The sequence below is a fragment of the Ambystoma mexicanum genome, chromosome 14 (genome assembly GCF_040938575.1).
Source record: "Ambystoma mexicanum isolate Mex_15411 chromosome 14, UKY_AmexF1_1, whole genome shotgun sequence".
Classification (NCBI taxonomy): Eukaryota; Metazoa; Chordata; class Amphibia; order Caudata; family Ambystomatidae; genus Ambystoma; species Ambystoma mexicanum.
In genome coordinates, this window is record NC_090940.1 from 633907676 (window position 1) to 633921023 (window position 13348).

At 52.1% G+C, this 13348-nt stretch overlaps 1 protein-coding gene across 1 annotated transcript; it reads left to right on the top strand.

The window, feature by feature from the left end:
* The first annotated feature begins 285 nt into the window (after positions 1 to 285).
* LOC138527086 (putative nuclease HARBI1) lies at positions 286 to 12886 on the top strand. Its single transcript, XM_069638115.1, has 2 exons — positions 286 to 11146; positions 12009 to 12886. The coding sequence occupies exons 1-2, from the start codon at positions 10363 to 10365 to the stop codon at positions 12395 to 12397; spliced, it is 1173 nt and encodes a 390-aa protein (XP_069494216.1). The 5' UTR covers positions 286 to 10362; the 3' UTR covers positions 12398 to 12886.
* Positions 12887 to 13348: the final 462 nt, after the last annotated feature.

Sequence of the window (13348 nt, forward strand, 5' to 3'; positions counted from 1 at the left end):
CATTTTCCTTGTCTAGCAGAGTAGTGTTAGATTAGTATTAGTTCAGTATTATATCAGTATAAAATCAGTATTATATCAGTAGTCGATTATTGTTAGATTAGTATTAGATTAGAATTAGATTAGTACTGGTTTAGTATTATATTAGTACAAAATCAGTGTTAGATTAGTATTATAACAGTGTTTAGATTAGTATTAAATTAGTATTAGTTTAGTATTATATCAGTATTAGATTAGTATTAGATTAATATTATATCAGTATTAGATTAGTATTAGATCAGTATTAGATTAGTGTTAGATTGGTATTACATTAGGATTCTATCAGTGTTAGATTAGTATTACATCAGTGTTAGATTAGTATTATATCAGTATTAGATTAGTATTAGATTAGTATTATATCAGTATTAGATTAGTATTTTATAAGTGATAGTATTGCTGTAGAAACAGGCCCGAAGTCCCCAGAGTTCTGCTGGATGTGGTAATGGTCGTGCTGCCGATCCTGACATCTTATAATTATATTTGTTCTTTTATAATGCGCTTAATACCTGAGATTGGTTTCTAAGCACGGGATCGGGATTATAGCGGGACGACTTCTTCGGGAGTGGCTCCTCGTCCGTTTTAGTATGTTGTTAATTATTCTATAGATTCCTTCATCCCGATGCTGTTATTTTTCAGAACTTAATTTAGTGCCTGCTATATTTTTGGGATATGTACGGTCTACTCTGCCATCATGTTATTTTAATACTTGATTAGAGAGCATCTTATCCATCCTCCACACTCATCTCTTCTGATGGAAAGCGTGATGTAGACCCCTGACTGATCTTGCGTGTGGGCTGTGGGGTCACTAGGGGTGCCTTGTGCCACTGCAAGCCTGGTGACGCTGGTCCCAGGCATGGCGTGGGAACGATTCCCTGCCAACTCTTACCACTCCACAAATTGCCTGCATGGACATTCCTGCCCCTTTAAGGGAATCGAGGAGCGGCTGTAGCGCGTAACAGGAACCATTGTCTTGCCTTGTGCGGGTGTAGGTATCCCACATTAACCATAGAGAGAGAAATTGAGGAGCTGATCTAGGGCAGGAAGCTTGCGAGGCAGTCATTCAGTGATTTCACAAGGCCTCCACTCCGATAGAGTCAGGCCAGACCGGCTACTGGAATTCACCCTGAAGGCCAGAGGGAGGGGAAAGCTTGCCCCCGAGCCCCACGTCGGATCTGGAAGTCATTCTCACAGGTGGAGCCTGCCAGTCAGTCTCTACATCAGCTGCCTGAAGATACACACCTGCGTTGGATCAATATGATCACTGCGCCGCCCATAAGGTCCACCAACAAAATGCTGACTTCCATTGCGACACGTCGTAGTGATCACATAGCCCACTTGTGCCCTGCATCCCCCTACCCACTTACTTTTTCAGCTGCACGCTTCTGTGTGTGCCGCTGGTTCTCCTCTATCGATGCCGCGTCAGTTCTCTCCCAATAACGTGGGTCTGAACTTCTGAAATGCTGCTGCAGGGTCTTTTTTCAATTTCTGTTTTATGTTTTTCTTTATTGTCCCCTGCTACCATCTAATGGAAGCGGGGAACACCCCTGCAACCCCTGACTCCCATTACAGCGACCAAGAGGAGCGGGGGACACTCCCGCAACCCCCACTCCCATTACAGCGACAAAGAGGGCCGAATGCGTAGTAAATGCGCATTCAGCATTTTCTTGCCGCTATTTTGGGCCGGTACCCTTGCCCCAGAGAGAGGCTGGAAAGTTCGGTTAAAGCCCTGTGGAAATCAATGCCTGTGCCAAAGGCCTGGTGGTGGTGGCAATACGAGGAAGAGATGCTTTGGGATTGGCTGGAGAGATGAACGAGACGAGGGCTGAGGTCTGATGGAGTCGGGAGGATGCAGGGGAGGCCCATTTAGGAGAGACCAATCCAGGAGGCGGGGAATTAGGACAGCCAGCAGGCTGGAGAAGAAAGACCCAGAGGCTTAGAAGGAGGACGGTGCTCAGAGGGGTGAAGAGAGTGGAAGAGATACTGGACTACACTGACTGGTGCATGAGACTGGTCCAAAGGGGTGACAGGGCAGGAAGGATAGCAGGCGGCTAGAGCGAGAGAACACAGAGGTGGATTAGGAAAACAACGAAGGAGATGGGGAACGAGATAATGAGCAGGCAGAAGAGTGATGAAAGGGATGCAGAAGAGGAGAAACGTGAGGAAGAAGAAGGGGGAGGCGGTGAAATGATAAGGCGACGAAGGAGGAGGTGGTAGAGGGAAGTGAAGAGGAGTGGTGAAATGACAAGGAGAGGAAGGAGGAGGTGGTAGAGGGAAGTGAGGAGGAGCGGTGAAATGACAAGGCGATGAAGGAGGAGGTGGTAGAGGGAAGTGAAGAGGAGTGGCGAAATGACAAGGAGAGGAAGGAGGAGGTGGTAGACGGAAGTGAGGAGGAGTGGTGAAATGACAGGGAGATGAAGGAGGAGGTGGTAGAGGGATGTGAAGAGGAATGGTGAAATGACAAGGAGAGGAAGGAGGAGGTGGTAGAGGGAAGTGAGGAGGAGCGGTGAAATGACAAGGCGATGAAGGAGGAGGTGGTAGAGGGAAGTGAAGAGGAGTGGTGAAATGACAAGGAGAGGAAGGAGGAGGTGGTAGAGGGAAGTGCGGAGGAGCGGTGAAATGACAAGGCGATGAAGGAGGAGGTGGTAGAGGGAAGTGAAGAGGAGCGGTGAAATGACAAGGCGATGAAGGAGGAGGTGGTAGAGGGAAGTGAAGAGGAGTGGTGAAATGACAAGGAGAGGAAGGAGGAGGTGGTAGAGGGAAGTGAAGAGGAGTGGTGAAATGGCAAGGAGAGGAAGGAGGAGGTGGTAGACGGAAGTGAGGAGGAGTGGTGAAATGACAAGGAGATGAAGGAGGAGGTGGTAGAGGGATGTGAAGAGGAATGGTGAAATGACAAGGAGAGGAAGGAGGAGGTGGTAGAGGGAAGTGCAGAGGAGTGGTGAAATGACAAGGAGAAGAAGGAGGAGGTGGTAGAGGGAAGTGAAGAGGAGTGGTGAAATGGCAAGGAGATGAAGGAGGAGGTGGTGGAGGGATGTGAAGAGGAATGTGAAATGACAAGGAGAGGAAGGAGGAGGTGGTAGAGGGAAGTGAGGAGGAGCGGTGAAATGACAAGGAGAGGAAGGAGGAGGTGGTAGAGGGAAGTGCAGAGAAGTGGTGAAATGTGAAATGACAAGGAGATGAAGGAGGAGGTGGTAGAGGGATGTGAAGAGGAATGGTGAAATGACAAGGAGAGGAAGGAGGAGGTGGTAGAGGGAAGTGCAGAGGAGTGGTGAAATGACAAGGAGAAGAAGGAGGAGGTGGTAGAGGGAAGTGCAGAGGAGTGGTGAAATGACAAGGAGAAGAAGGAGGAGGTGGTAGAGGGAAGTGAAGAGGAGTGGTGAAATGGCAAGAAGAGGAAGGAGGAGGTGGTAGACGGAAGTGAGGAGGAGTGGTGAAATGACAAGGAGATGAAGGAGGAGGTGGTAGAGGGATGTGAAGAGGAATGGTGAAATGACAAGGAGAGGAAGGAGGAGGTGGTAGAGGGAAGTGCAGAGGAGTGGTGAAATGACAAGGAGAAGAAGGAGGAGGTGGTAGAGGGAAGTGAAGAGGAGTGGTGAAATGGCAAGGAGATGAAGGAGGAGGTGGTAGAGGGATGTGAAGAGGAATGTGAAATGACAAGGAGAGGAAGGAGGAGGTGGTAGAGGGAAGTGCAGAGGAGTGGTGAAATGACAAGGAGAGGAAGGAGGAGGTGGTAGAGGGAAGTGAAGAGGAGCAGTGAAATGACAAGGCGATGAAAGAGGAGGTGGTAGAGGGAAGTGAAGAGGAGTGGTGAAATGACAAGGAGAGGAAGGAGGAGGTGGTAGAGGGAAGTGAGGAGGAGCGGCGAAATGACAAGGCGATGAAGGAGGAGGTGGCAGAGGGAAGTGAAGAGGAGTGGTGAAATGACAAGGAGATGAAGGAGGTGGTGGTAGAGGCATGTGAAGAGGAATGGTAAAATGAAGGAGGAGGTGGTAGACGGAAGTGAGGAGGAGCGGTGAACTGACAAGGAGATGAAGGAGGAGGTGGTAGAGGGATGTGAAGAGGAATGGTGAAATGACAAGGAGAGGAAGGAGGAGGTGGTAGAGGGAAGTGAAGAGGAGTGGTGAAATGGAAGGAGGAGGTGGTAGAGGGAAGTGAAGAGGAGTGGTGAAATGACAAGGAGATGAAGGAGGAGGTGGTAGAGGGATGTGAAGAGGAGTGGTGAAATGACAAGGAGAGGAAGGAGGAGGTGGTAGAGGGATGTGAAGAGGAGTGGTGAAATGACAAGGAGAGGAAGGAGGAGGTGGTAGAGAGAAGTGAGGAGGAGCGGTGAAATGACAAGGCGATGAAGGAGGAGGTGGTAGAGGGAAGTGAGGAGGAGCGGTGAAATGACAAGGAGAGGAAGGAGGAGGTGGTAGAGGGAAGTGAAGAGGAGCGGTGAAATGACAAGGAGATGAAGGAGGAGGTGGTAGACGGAAGCGAAGAGGAGTGGTGAAATGACAAGGAGAGGAAGGAGGAGGTGGTAGAGGGAAGTGAAGAGGAGTGGTGAAATGACAAGGCGATGAAGGAGGAGGTGGTAGAGGGAAGTGAAGAGGAGTGGTGAAATGAGAAGGAGATGAAGGAGGAGGTGGTAGAGGGAAGTGGAGAGGAGTGGTGAAATGAGAAGGAGATGAAGGAGGAGGTGCTAGAGGGAAGTGAAGAGGAGTGGTGAAATGACAAGCAGGTGAAGGAACAGGTTGTAGAGGGAAATGAAGGGGAGTGGTGAAGTAACAAGGAGGTGAATTAGGATCTGGTAAGGGGGAATGAAGAGGAGTGGTGAATATACAAGATGGCCATGGAGGATCTGCTAAGGGGAAATGAAGAGGAGCGGTGAAATAACAAGCGGGTAAAGGGAGAGGTGGTGCAAAGAACTGAAGAAGAGGAGCCCATGGACTTTCAGGAGGTGAAGAAAGAAGGAACCAAGAGAAATGGAGAGAGGGAGGCTTTGAGCCTGGGGCACTTGTGATCAGGAGCTGGGGGCCGAGTCAGGATTGGCTACAAGGATTGGCTCGTGGCTCTGCTGCCTCTCAGGAAGATCCTTTGTGTAAGAGTCTAAGTTGAGTAGGACTAAGGGTCTTGTGAGTTCAGGTTTGAGATTCACCTGAAGGAAGTGGGGGGGGGGGGCAAGATCTTTCCGAGCATGACCCTGAGTGAAATCCTTTTGATTTGGGGAGTGGTGGAGATTGCTGGGCAGTACAAAGCTCGCGAGCCTTAGGGCACATTGCCGGCTCTAGTGGAAAGGGGCAATGAGTCACTTCTCCTGACCCCCACCATGCATTGCCAGGAGCCCCAGGCCAGCTCACTTGGGAGAATAGGGGCTGCCATGGGCTCTGACAGGCCACCGGAGAAGGGAGAGTGAACACCCCACTGCGCAGCGCACCCCAACAGCCACATCCTACAGACATGAAAGATGGGCGCTAGTACGGACACTGTCCAATGAGGGTTGCCTTTGGGTTCTGGCTCTTCTGAGAGCCATCTCCTTAATTCCACTTTTCTTCTCTTTCTGCTGCAGTCATTCACCAAAATGCCAGGGGTAACGGAAGTGACATCACGAGACCCTTGACCCCCCCTGATGACATCACCGGAAGTGATGTCATTTGGCACACACCCCTGAAGTGACATCACGGGAAGCGATGGAACATGACCTTTCAACCCTTGACAAAACAGGAAGAGGCATCACATAGCATTGTTTCTAAGTACACTATGGAAAATATGGTTATTATTTCACTGTAAAGTTATGCACATTTCATACAAGAATGGATCACCATATGTATCGTTAATATCAGTGTATATAGTTGACCACATCACTGTGAATGCAAGAAGACGTCCAAGGCCAAACGATAATGATGTGTTATTGTATAGCACTCACGCTTAAGCGCTTCATCGAGAACAAATATACATTCAATATCACCCAACCTGTGTTGGTACTCATTTATCAATCTCAGCAGGATGAAAGGCTGAGTTGACCTTGCCGGGAGTCGAACCTGCAACCTGCAGATCACTCACACATCGCAGCAGTGAGCGCTCAACCCACTGAGCTATCTTACTGGCTATAGCAATCAGAAAACCAGCCACTCCAGAAACAAAGAGCCACATGCTGCTAGCCACAGCACAGGAGCCTCAATTCAAAAAATGTTTTAGGTGTAGTAAGGGAGACCACAGAGGTATCAAGGGAGACCCCAGGAGTCGCAGGGGCGACCCCTGGCAACCCCTAAATGACATCCCTGGGCACCATGGGTAAACCCAGCACGACATTGGGACCTGTAACCAGACTAAAAACAGCAAGAGAGCAGGAAGGGTTTTGTGCAAAACAACCCCTTGCAAATGTCAAGCCCACCCTCAGCAACGATGCGTGCGGATCTCCGGATTGGCCCCAGTTGCGGGCTGTGCCAATCGGCGCAGGTGGCCGTATGACATGCTGACGGGCATCTCCTAATTTGCTCCAGTGCAAATCTTTGTGAATCAGAGCCAATATGCATTAAACACCCCAGGTGTAGGCAAAGGAAAACCAGTCGCGCTCTTTCTGGGGCGCGCAGAACATCTGCGCGCGGCGTCTTTTGAGGCTGTGCTCATTCGCTACAAACGATTTCAGACCCTCACGTCTGCGGCTTTGGAGGCGAGTGCTCTCTGGAGCTCCAGCCACGCGGCGCCCCCGCGGTGTGGTGGCTGGGGAGAACGCTTTCCTACAAACCATTAATGCCCTCTCACCAAACCTGACAGGGAAGGCGCAGAAGGGCCAATAAATCTATGATACAAGATTTGAAGACCCAGTCCAGTGGCCTGCTGCTTTCCGCCTGCAATGTAAAACAATAGGAATACATAGTGCAAAATGAACATTTCATATTATTTGGGCATATAAAAGGTACAAAGAGGTAATTATGTGCGTCGGTGGTGAAAGATAACCCCACAGAATTAGATGGAATCGCCCTTTTGATGGGCATGCACGCGTGGACTGGCCTAAAGGGAAATCTGGAGATTTCCTGTTAGGCCTCTGCACACTGGGCAGGGGTGGACTGGCCTAAAGGGAACTCTGTCGATTTCCCAGTAGGCCTCTGCACCCTGGGCAGGGGTGGACTGGCCTAAAGGGAACTCTGGATATTTCCCAGTGGGCCTCTGCACCCTGGGCAGGGGTGGACTGGCCTAAAGGGAACTCTGGATATTTCCCAGTAGGCCTCTGCACCCTGGGCAGGGGTAAAACTGGCCTGGCCTAAAGGGAACTCTGGAGATTTCCCAGTGGGCCTCTGCACCCTGGCAGGGGTGGACTGGCCTATAGGGAACTCTGGGGATTTCCAGTTAGGCCTCTGCACACTGGGCAGGAGTGGGCTGGCCTAAAGGGAACTCTGTTGATTTCCAAGTAGGCCTCTGCACCCTGGGCAGGGGTGGACTGGCCTAAAGGGAACTCTGGATATTTCCCAGTGGGCCTCTGCACCCTGGGCAGGGGTAAAACTGGCCTGGCCTAAAGGGAACTCTGGAGATTTCCCAGTGGGCCTCTGCACCCTGGCAGGGGTGGACTGGCCTATAGGGAACTGTGGATTTCCAGTTAGGCCTCTGCACACTGGGCAGGGGCTGACTGGCCGAAAGGGAACTCTGGAGATGGCCTGTTAGGCCTCTGCACTTTAGGCAAGGGCGGACTGGCCTATAGCGAACTCTGGAGATTTCCCGGTAGGCCTTTGCACCCTGGGCAGTGGTGGACTGGCCTATGGAGAACAATGGAGATTTCCCAGTGGGCCTCTGACCCCCGGGCAGGGGTGGACTGGCCTATAGGGAACTCTGGAGATGTCCTGTTAGGCCTCTGCACTTTGGGCAGGGGTGGACTGGCCAATGGAGAACTATGGAGATTTCCCAGTGGGCCTCTGAACCCCGGGCAGGGGTGGACTGGCCTATAGGGAACTCTGGAGATGTCCTGTTAGGCCTCTGCACTTTGGGCAGGGGTGGACTGGCCTGTAGAGAACTCTGGAGATTTCCCAGTAGGCCTTTGCATCCTGGGCAGGGGTGGGCTGGCCTATCTTGTTGAAATTGTGTAATTTGCGGCCAGTTTGAACAGTATTTCCATAGTCTCTTTTGGTTCCCAGTCCACCCCTGTGTACATGGAACATCACAGTACAGTGCATTCGGTGTGGTCTTGCATAGTGTAACTTCTGAAATTTTGCCAGCCTCTTGGCACTAGGTTCTGTAAGAGAAACGCAAGAGCAAGAAAGAGGGAAGGGGAGATGTGACGTGTGAAACATGGAGGGTAGATGCAGGCAGATTGTAAGAATGATATTGCCGGCAGGTTTCCCAGGAAGTACTCTATGGCGTGGGCAGCTGAGGTCTGTGTAGCCACAGGTGTCAAAATCCTGCTAATTTGCCTACCAATGAGGCCTGCTCTGACGGCAAGCATTGCTGGGGTTTGGATGGTGGGAGCAGTGTAGTGCTTGAATGGTGTTGGTGTGACCCGGGGTGCTGGGCACTAGCAGCAGTTACACTGCAGTGCGGGGGAGGGTAGCCGATGAGTGTAATGATAATGATGTGTTATTTATATAGCGCCTTAATCCAAAGCACTATAAAGAGCACGTTTTTACATACAATATCCCCCAAACGAAATTGGTACCCATTTATCGACCTCGGGAGGATGAAAGGCTGAGGTGGCCTTGCTGGGGTTCAAACGGGCGACCTGCAGATCACGCTCGGATTGCAGTAGTGAGCGCTCAACCCGCTGAGCTATCTTACCGGGTAACATAAGGTAGAAAGAGGACTGGTGAGCAGGGTAGTGATGTGTTGTGTGAGCTGAGTGATAGCAGAAAGTGGATTCTGGGCTCAAGCCGATGCAGGTTAGGGTGTAACAAGGAACTCTAACCAGAGAGACTGTTGTCCTGATGCATGCCGGGTTTTTGGCGTGTAACAGATAAATAAATAAATAAAAACCGTGCAGCTGTTTCAAACCAAGACACGTGACTGATGTTGGGCACACTTGTGAATAACCCATGCCACACACCCTTGCCTGACGCGCCGCCGCTCATGCTTCTGGGCGCGTGAGTATACACATCTTTGAGCACACACCGGGCGTGCACTGACATGTTGCCCTTTGCCAGGAAAAAGACCCTCTGCATGGTTGAAATGTGGGAGTCATCAGGAGGGCCCGGTTCCAGCCACGTGTTTCTTTGCCCGCACTTCTTCAGTGCATTTCTGAAATCGCCCACAATGTCATATAGGGTGGCATGATCCTGGCATCGGTGGGTAACATTCGCATCATAGGAAGGGGTGCACAACCACCCACAATGCTGCAAACCCGGGCTGTATTCAAAACGAGACCACTTTGACCCAAAAAACTGGCCCTCGCTAACATGTTGGGCCCGCAGTTCGGGCACTGGCCTGTAGGCCAGACCGAGCCTGATGGGGGCAGTTGCCCGGACGGAGTGCCGACCTTAACCGTGATGGCTCCTCCACTTGCGTTAAGGGACCCTCGCTTCCCTCCTGCCCTTAACCTTGGCGGCAGCTATCACACCAGTGTCCGGCTGCTGTCCCAGTAGTGTTTGCCTTATTACTGACTAAAGGGTGCATGGCGCCTTGATTTGCGAGTCAAGCACACATGTGCACACCAGCATTTTCATATACACTACGTCGCCGTGAGGCAGAATCGAGGGCCCTTGTGCTTCTAGAATTGCAAAGCAAATGACGTGTAAGCCGGCACCCTCTTGGTGTGGCAGGAACCAAGCACCCTTAAGCGGCTGATGCGCAAATGCGATTCACAAACATTTGCTGAAGGGCACCCACAGATGCTCCGGAGCAGATCTTTGGAACTCGGGTCTAGGGCAAATCTGAGATCTCAAGGGACTGCCCTGATTTAATATGATATGATAGTTTATTTATATAGCGCCAATACTCAATGGGCCTCATCACAAGGTTGGCGCTCCGGTAAGAACGGCACCGGTAAGGCAATACCGGCATCCATTACCGGGCCGGTGTATCATGACCCTAGATGCCGTTGCTACCGGCATCGCCAAGGACCCGCTGTGGCCGTGCACCACCGTACCGGCACGCGGGCACGCGCGCATATGGGGAGGCCTTAATACCGGCATGCCGCAAAGAAGGGGAGACCACGAGTCACACGTACAAGTACATACCGGCATCGAGATGCCTGTAAGAAGGGCCACCATGATGCCGGCAATACCGGCATCGCAGACCACCCGTAAACAGCAAACTGCTGTGTAACCAAGTGCCACAGGTGCACTCAATCAGCACAGGTGGAGGCAATGGAGTCAGGGTCAGCACAAAAGGCGCACACCCACACACCACACCCCCCTCCAAGGCAAAATGCTACCACTTGTACTTGCCATACTGGGCCTGGAGGACATGCCTGCACTGCTACTCCTTGAGCAGGCAGTACAACAGGAAACACAGAGGAGACGCCGGAGGAGAAGGAGGGTGAGACATGCCCAGCAAATACCACCAGTGCAGGCAGTCGCTCCCCGCAGACAGCCAACAATCCAACGTATAAGGTCCAATCCATTTGACTTAACCCCAGCACAGATCCACACCCTGTACCGTCTGGACAGAGACACCATCACCAACATAGTGGAATTAATACAGGATGACTTGGTCAGCCTGTTCAACATCCGCACAGCCATCCCCCCTCTGCTGAAGGTGGCATCTGTGCTCCACTTCCTGGCCACAGGCACTTATCAACATACAGTGGACCAAATGCATGGCATGTCCCAATCATGCTTCTCGGTTGTGTTAAACCAACTGCTAGATGCACTACTGAAGCACGCAAATGCCTACATATCCTTACCAAGGACACCACAGGAGGCAAATGCCACCAAAATAGCATTCCATGCACTGGCAGGCATGCCCAATGTAATTGGTGCCCTCGACTGTACCCATGTAGAGTTGGTAGTCCCACATGCCGTGGAGGCGGTCTACCGCAATCGGAAGCTATACCATTCCATCAATGTGCAGATGGTGTGTGATGCCAGCCAGATAATAACACACTGCTGTGCCAGATACCCAGGATCCACGCATGATGCCATGGTGCTGCGTAACTCCTCACTACCCCGCTACATGGAAGGAGACGTTGTACGAAGTGGCTGGCTGTTGGGTGAGTCGGGGCAGATGGATTGGGGGGGAGGTACATGCATATGCTAGGGGAATGCCCTCTGGGCCATGGGGGCAGATGGATTGGGGGGGAGGTACATGCATATGCTAGGGGAATGCCCTCTGGGCCATGGGGGCAGATGGATTGGGGGGGAGGTACATGCATATGCTAGGGTAATGCCCTCTGGGCCATGGGGGCGGATGGATTGGGGGGGAGGTACATGCATATGCTAGGGGAATGCCCTCTGGGCCATGGGGGCAGATGGATTGGGGGGAGGTACATGCATATGCTAGGGGAATGCCCTCTAGGCCATGGGGGCAGATGGATTGGGGGGAGGTACATGCATATGCTAGGGGAATGCCCTCTGGGCCATGGGGGCAGATGGATTGGGGGGGAGGTACATGCATATGCTAGGGGAATGCCCTCTGGGCCATGGGGGCAGATGGATTGGGGGGGAGGTACATGCATATGCTAGGGGAATGCCCTCTGGGCCATGGGGGCACATGGATTGGGGGGGAGGTACATGCATATGCTAGGGGAATGCCCTCTGGGCCATGGGGGCAGATGGATTGGGGGGAATGGTAGTTTCTTAAGTCATCCGCAGACACACAGCCCTCACATATGCATGCAAAATGCCCCTAGCCAAGACATACATTCCCTGGTGCTTTAAAATCCTAGGAACCTAGGTCGTGTATGTCACACAAGGCTCCCTCTATGGATTGGCATGCACTGTACAGGGCTGACAGTCATGTGGGTGTGGCTGCCAATGACGAGATAGTGCATATGACCTTGAATGATGTACAGGCTGAGCACACCTGTCAACTGAGCCTCATCCTCACACATACCTCCTTCTGCTCCCATGTAGGTGATGCTGGATATCCCCTGAAGCTGTGGCTACTCACCCCTGTCAGGAACCCGCAGAACGGGCACGAGGAGGACTTCAATCGTGCACATACACGTACACCTGTGGTCATTGAGCAGACGTTTGGCCTTTTGAAGGCACTGTTTCGCTGCATCAGCAGGTCGGGAGGGGCACTCATATACGGGCCTGAGAAGGTGGGCAAGATCATCACGGCATGTGTAATGCTACATAACATGTGCATCCGGCGGAACATACCCCTGCTGCCTGACGTGGAGCTGCCACCACCTGGTGAAGTAGAAGGAGAGGAAGGAGTAGAAGTAGGACATAGGCCAGGACGTGAAACTTGTGAGGGTCGCGCAGTGCGCCAAATGGTCATAGACCAATCATTCTGATGTACTTTGATGCAGAGGGTGCCATGTTTTGTGAACTGTGGGCACTGGGTGTGTGGGCACATGTGCTCGAATCACCATGAAGCAATAAATTGACATGCAATAAATCAGCAATGTCCACTCATGTGATGTTTGTTACACAACTGGTGTATTCGTGAGGACTTAAGTACAACATGATACAACAATCCACGCCCCCACCACCCCTCCACCCACCCCCAACCTACTCCCATTCCCCCAAACACCCCAGTACTACGCACTACACCCACCACCACCCCTCCACCCACCCTCTAACACCCAAAGTCAACTATGGCACGACATGTGTCTGCATGTATGCCCAAAGGGATTATGCAGGGTGGCCCTGCTACTGTTGAGCCCCCTTGGGAGTTGGGGGTTGGATCTCTGTGCGGCGCGAACTCCGCAGGGAAATGCGCACAGGGCTGGTCTGCCTCGAGCACGATGGCGTGGATGATGCGGATGACCCAGATGGTTGTGATCCAAGGGGCTGGGTTTGCCGTTGGTCCATGCGGTCAGCAATCCTGGTGAGGATCTGAGCCAAGGCATTAAAGCCATCACGCACTTGCTGTGCATTTGAGTTAATGGCCTGTATAACGGACGCGGTTCTGTCCTGGATAATATGGCGTGTTGTCTCCCCTTCAGCAAGGTACTGCTGCACATAGCCTTGCATCACCTCCTGCCGGGCCTCCATCCTGGAGAGACATCCCTCAAGGTCCCGTATGGCAGTGTGGGTTGTGGTTGGTGGGTGATGTGGTGGCACAGCATGGATCATGGGGCTGTGCATGGCCGGAGACCACTGTCCATGGCTGCCCTGGTTGGATGTGTCCCGCTGAGGTGTGTCCTGTGGGGTGGCCTGCGGGCTTGGTGTGTGCACTACAGGCTCTGAGTGGACAAGTCCTGCATCGCCCTCATTGTCCGGCCCAGCTACCTCTTCAACAC

What these genes read in the sequence shown, in the direction of transcription:
- LOC138527086 (XM_069638115.1), top strand. Translation starts at nt 10,363, where the DNA reads ATGCTACCACTTGTACTTGCCATACTGGGCCTGGAGGACATGCCTGCA. An exon ending in ACGAAGTGGCTGGCTGTTGG is followed by an intron (nt 11,147 to 12,008) that starts GTGAGTCGGGGC and finishes GCTCCCATGTAG; the next exon opens with GTGATGCTGGATATCCCCTG.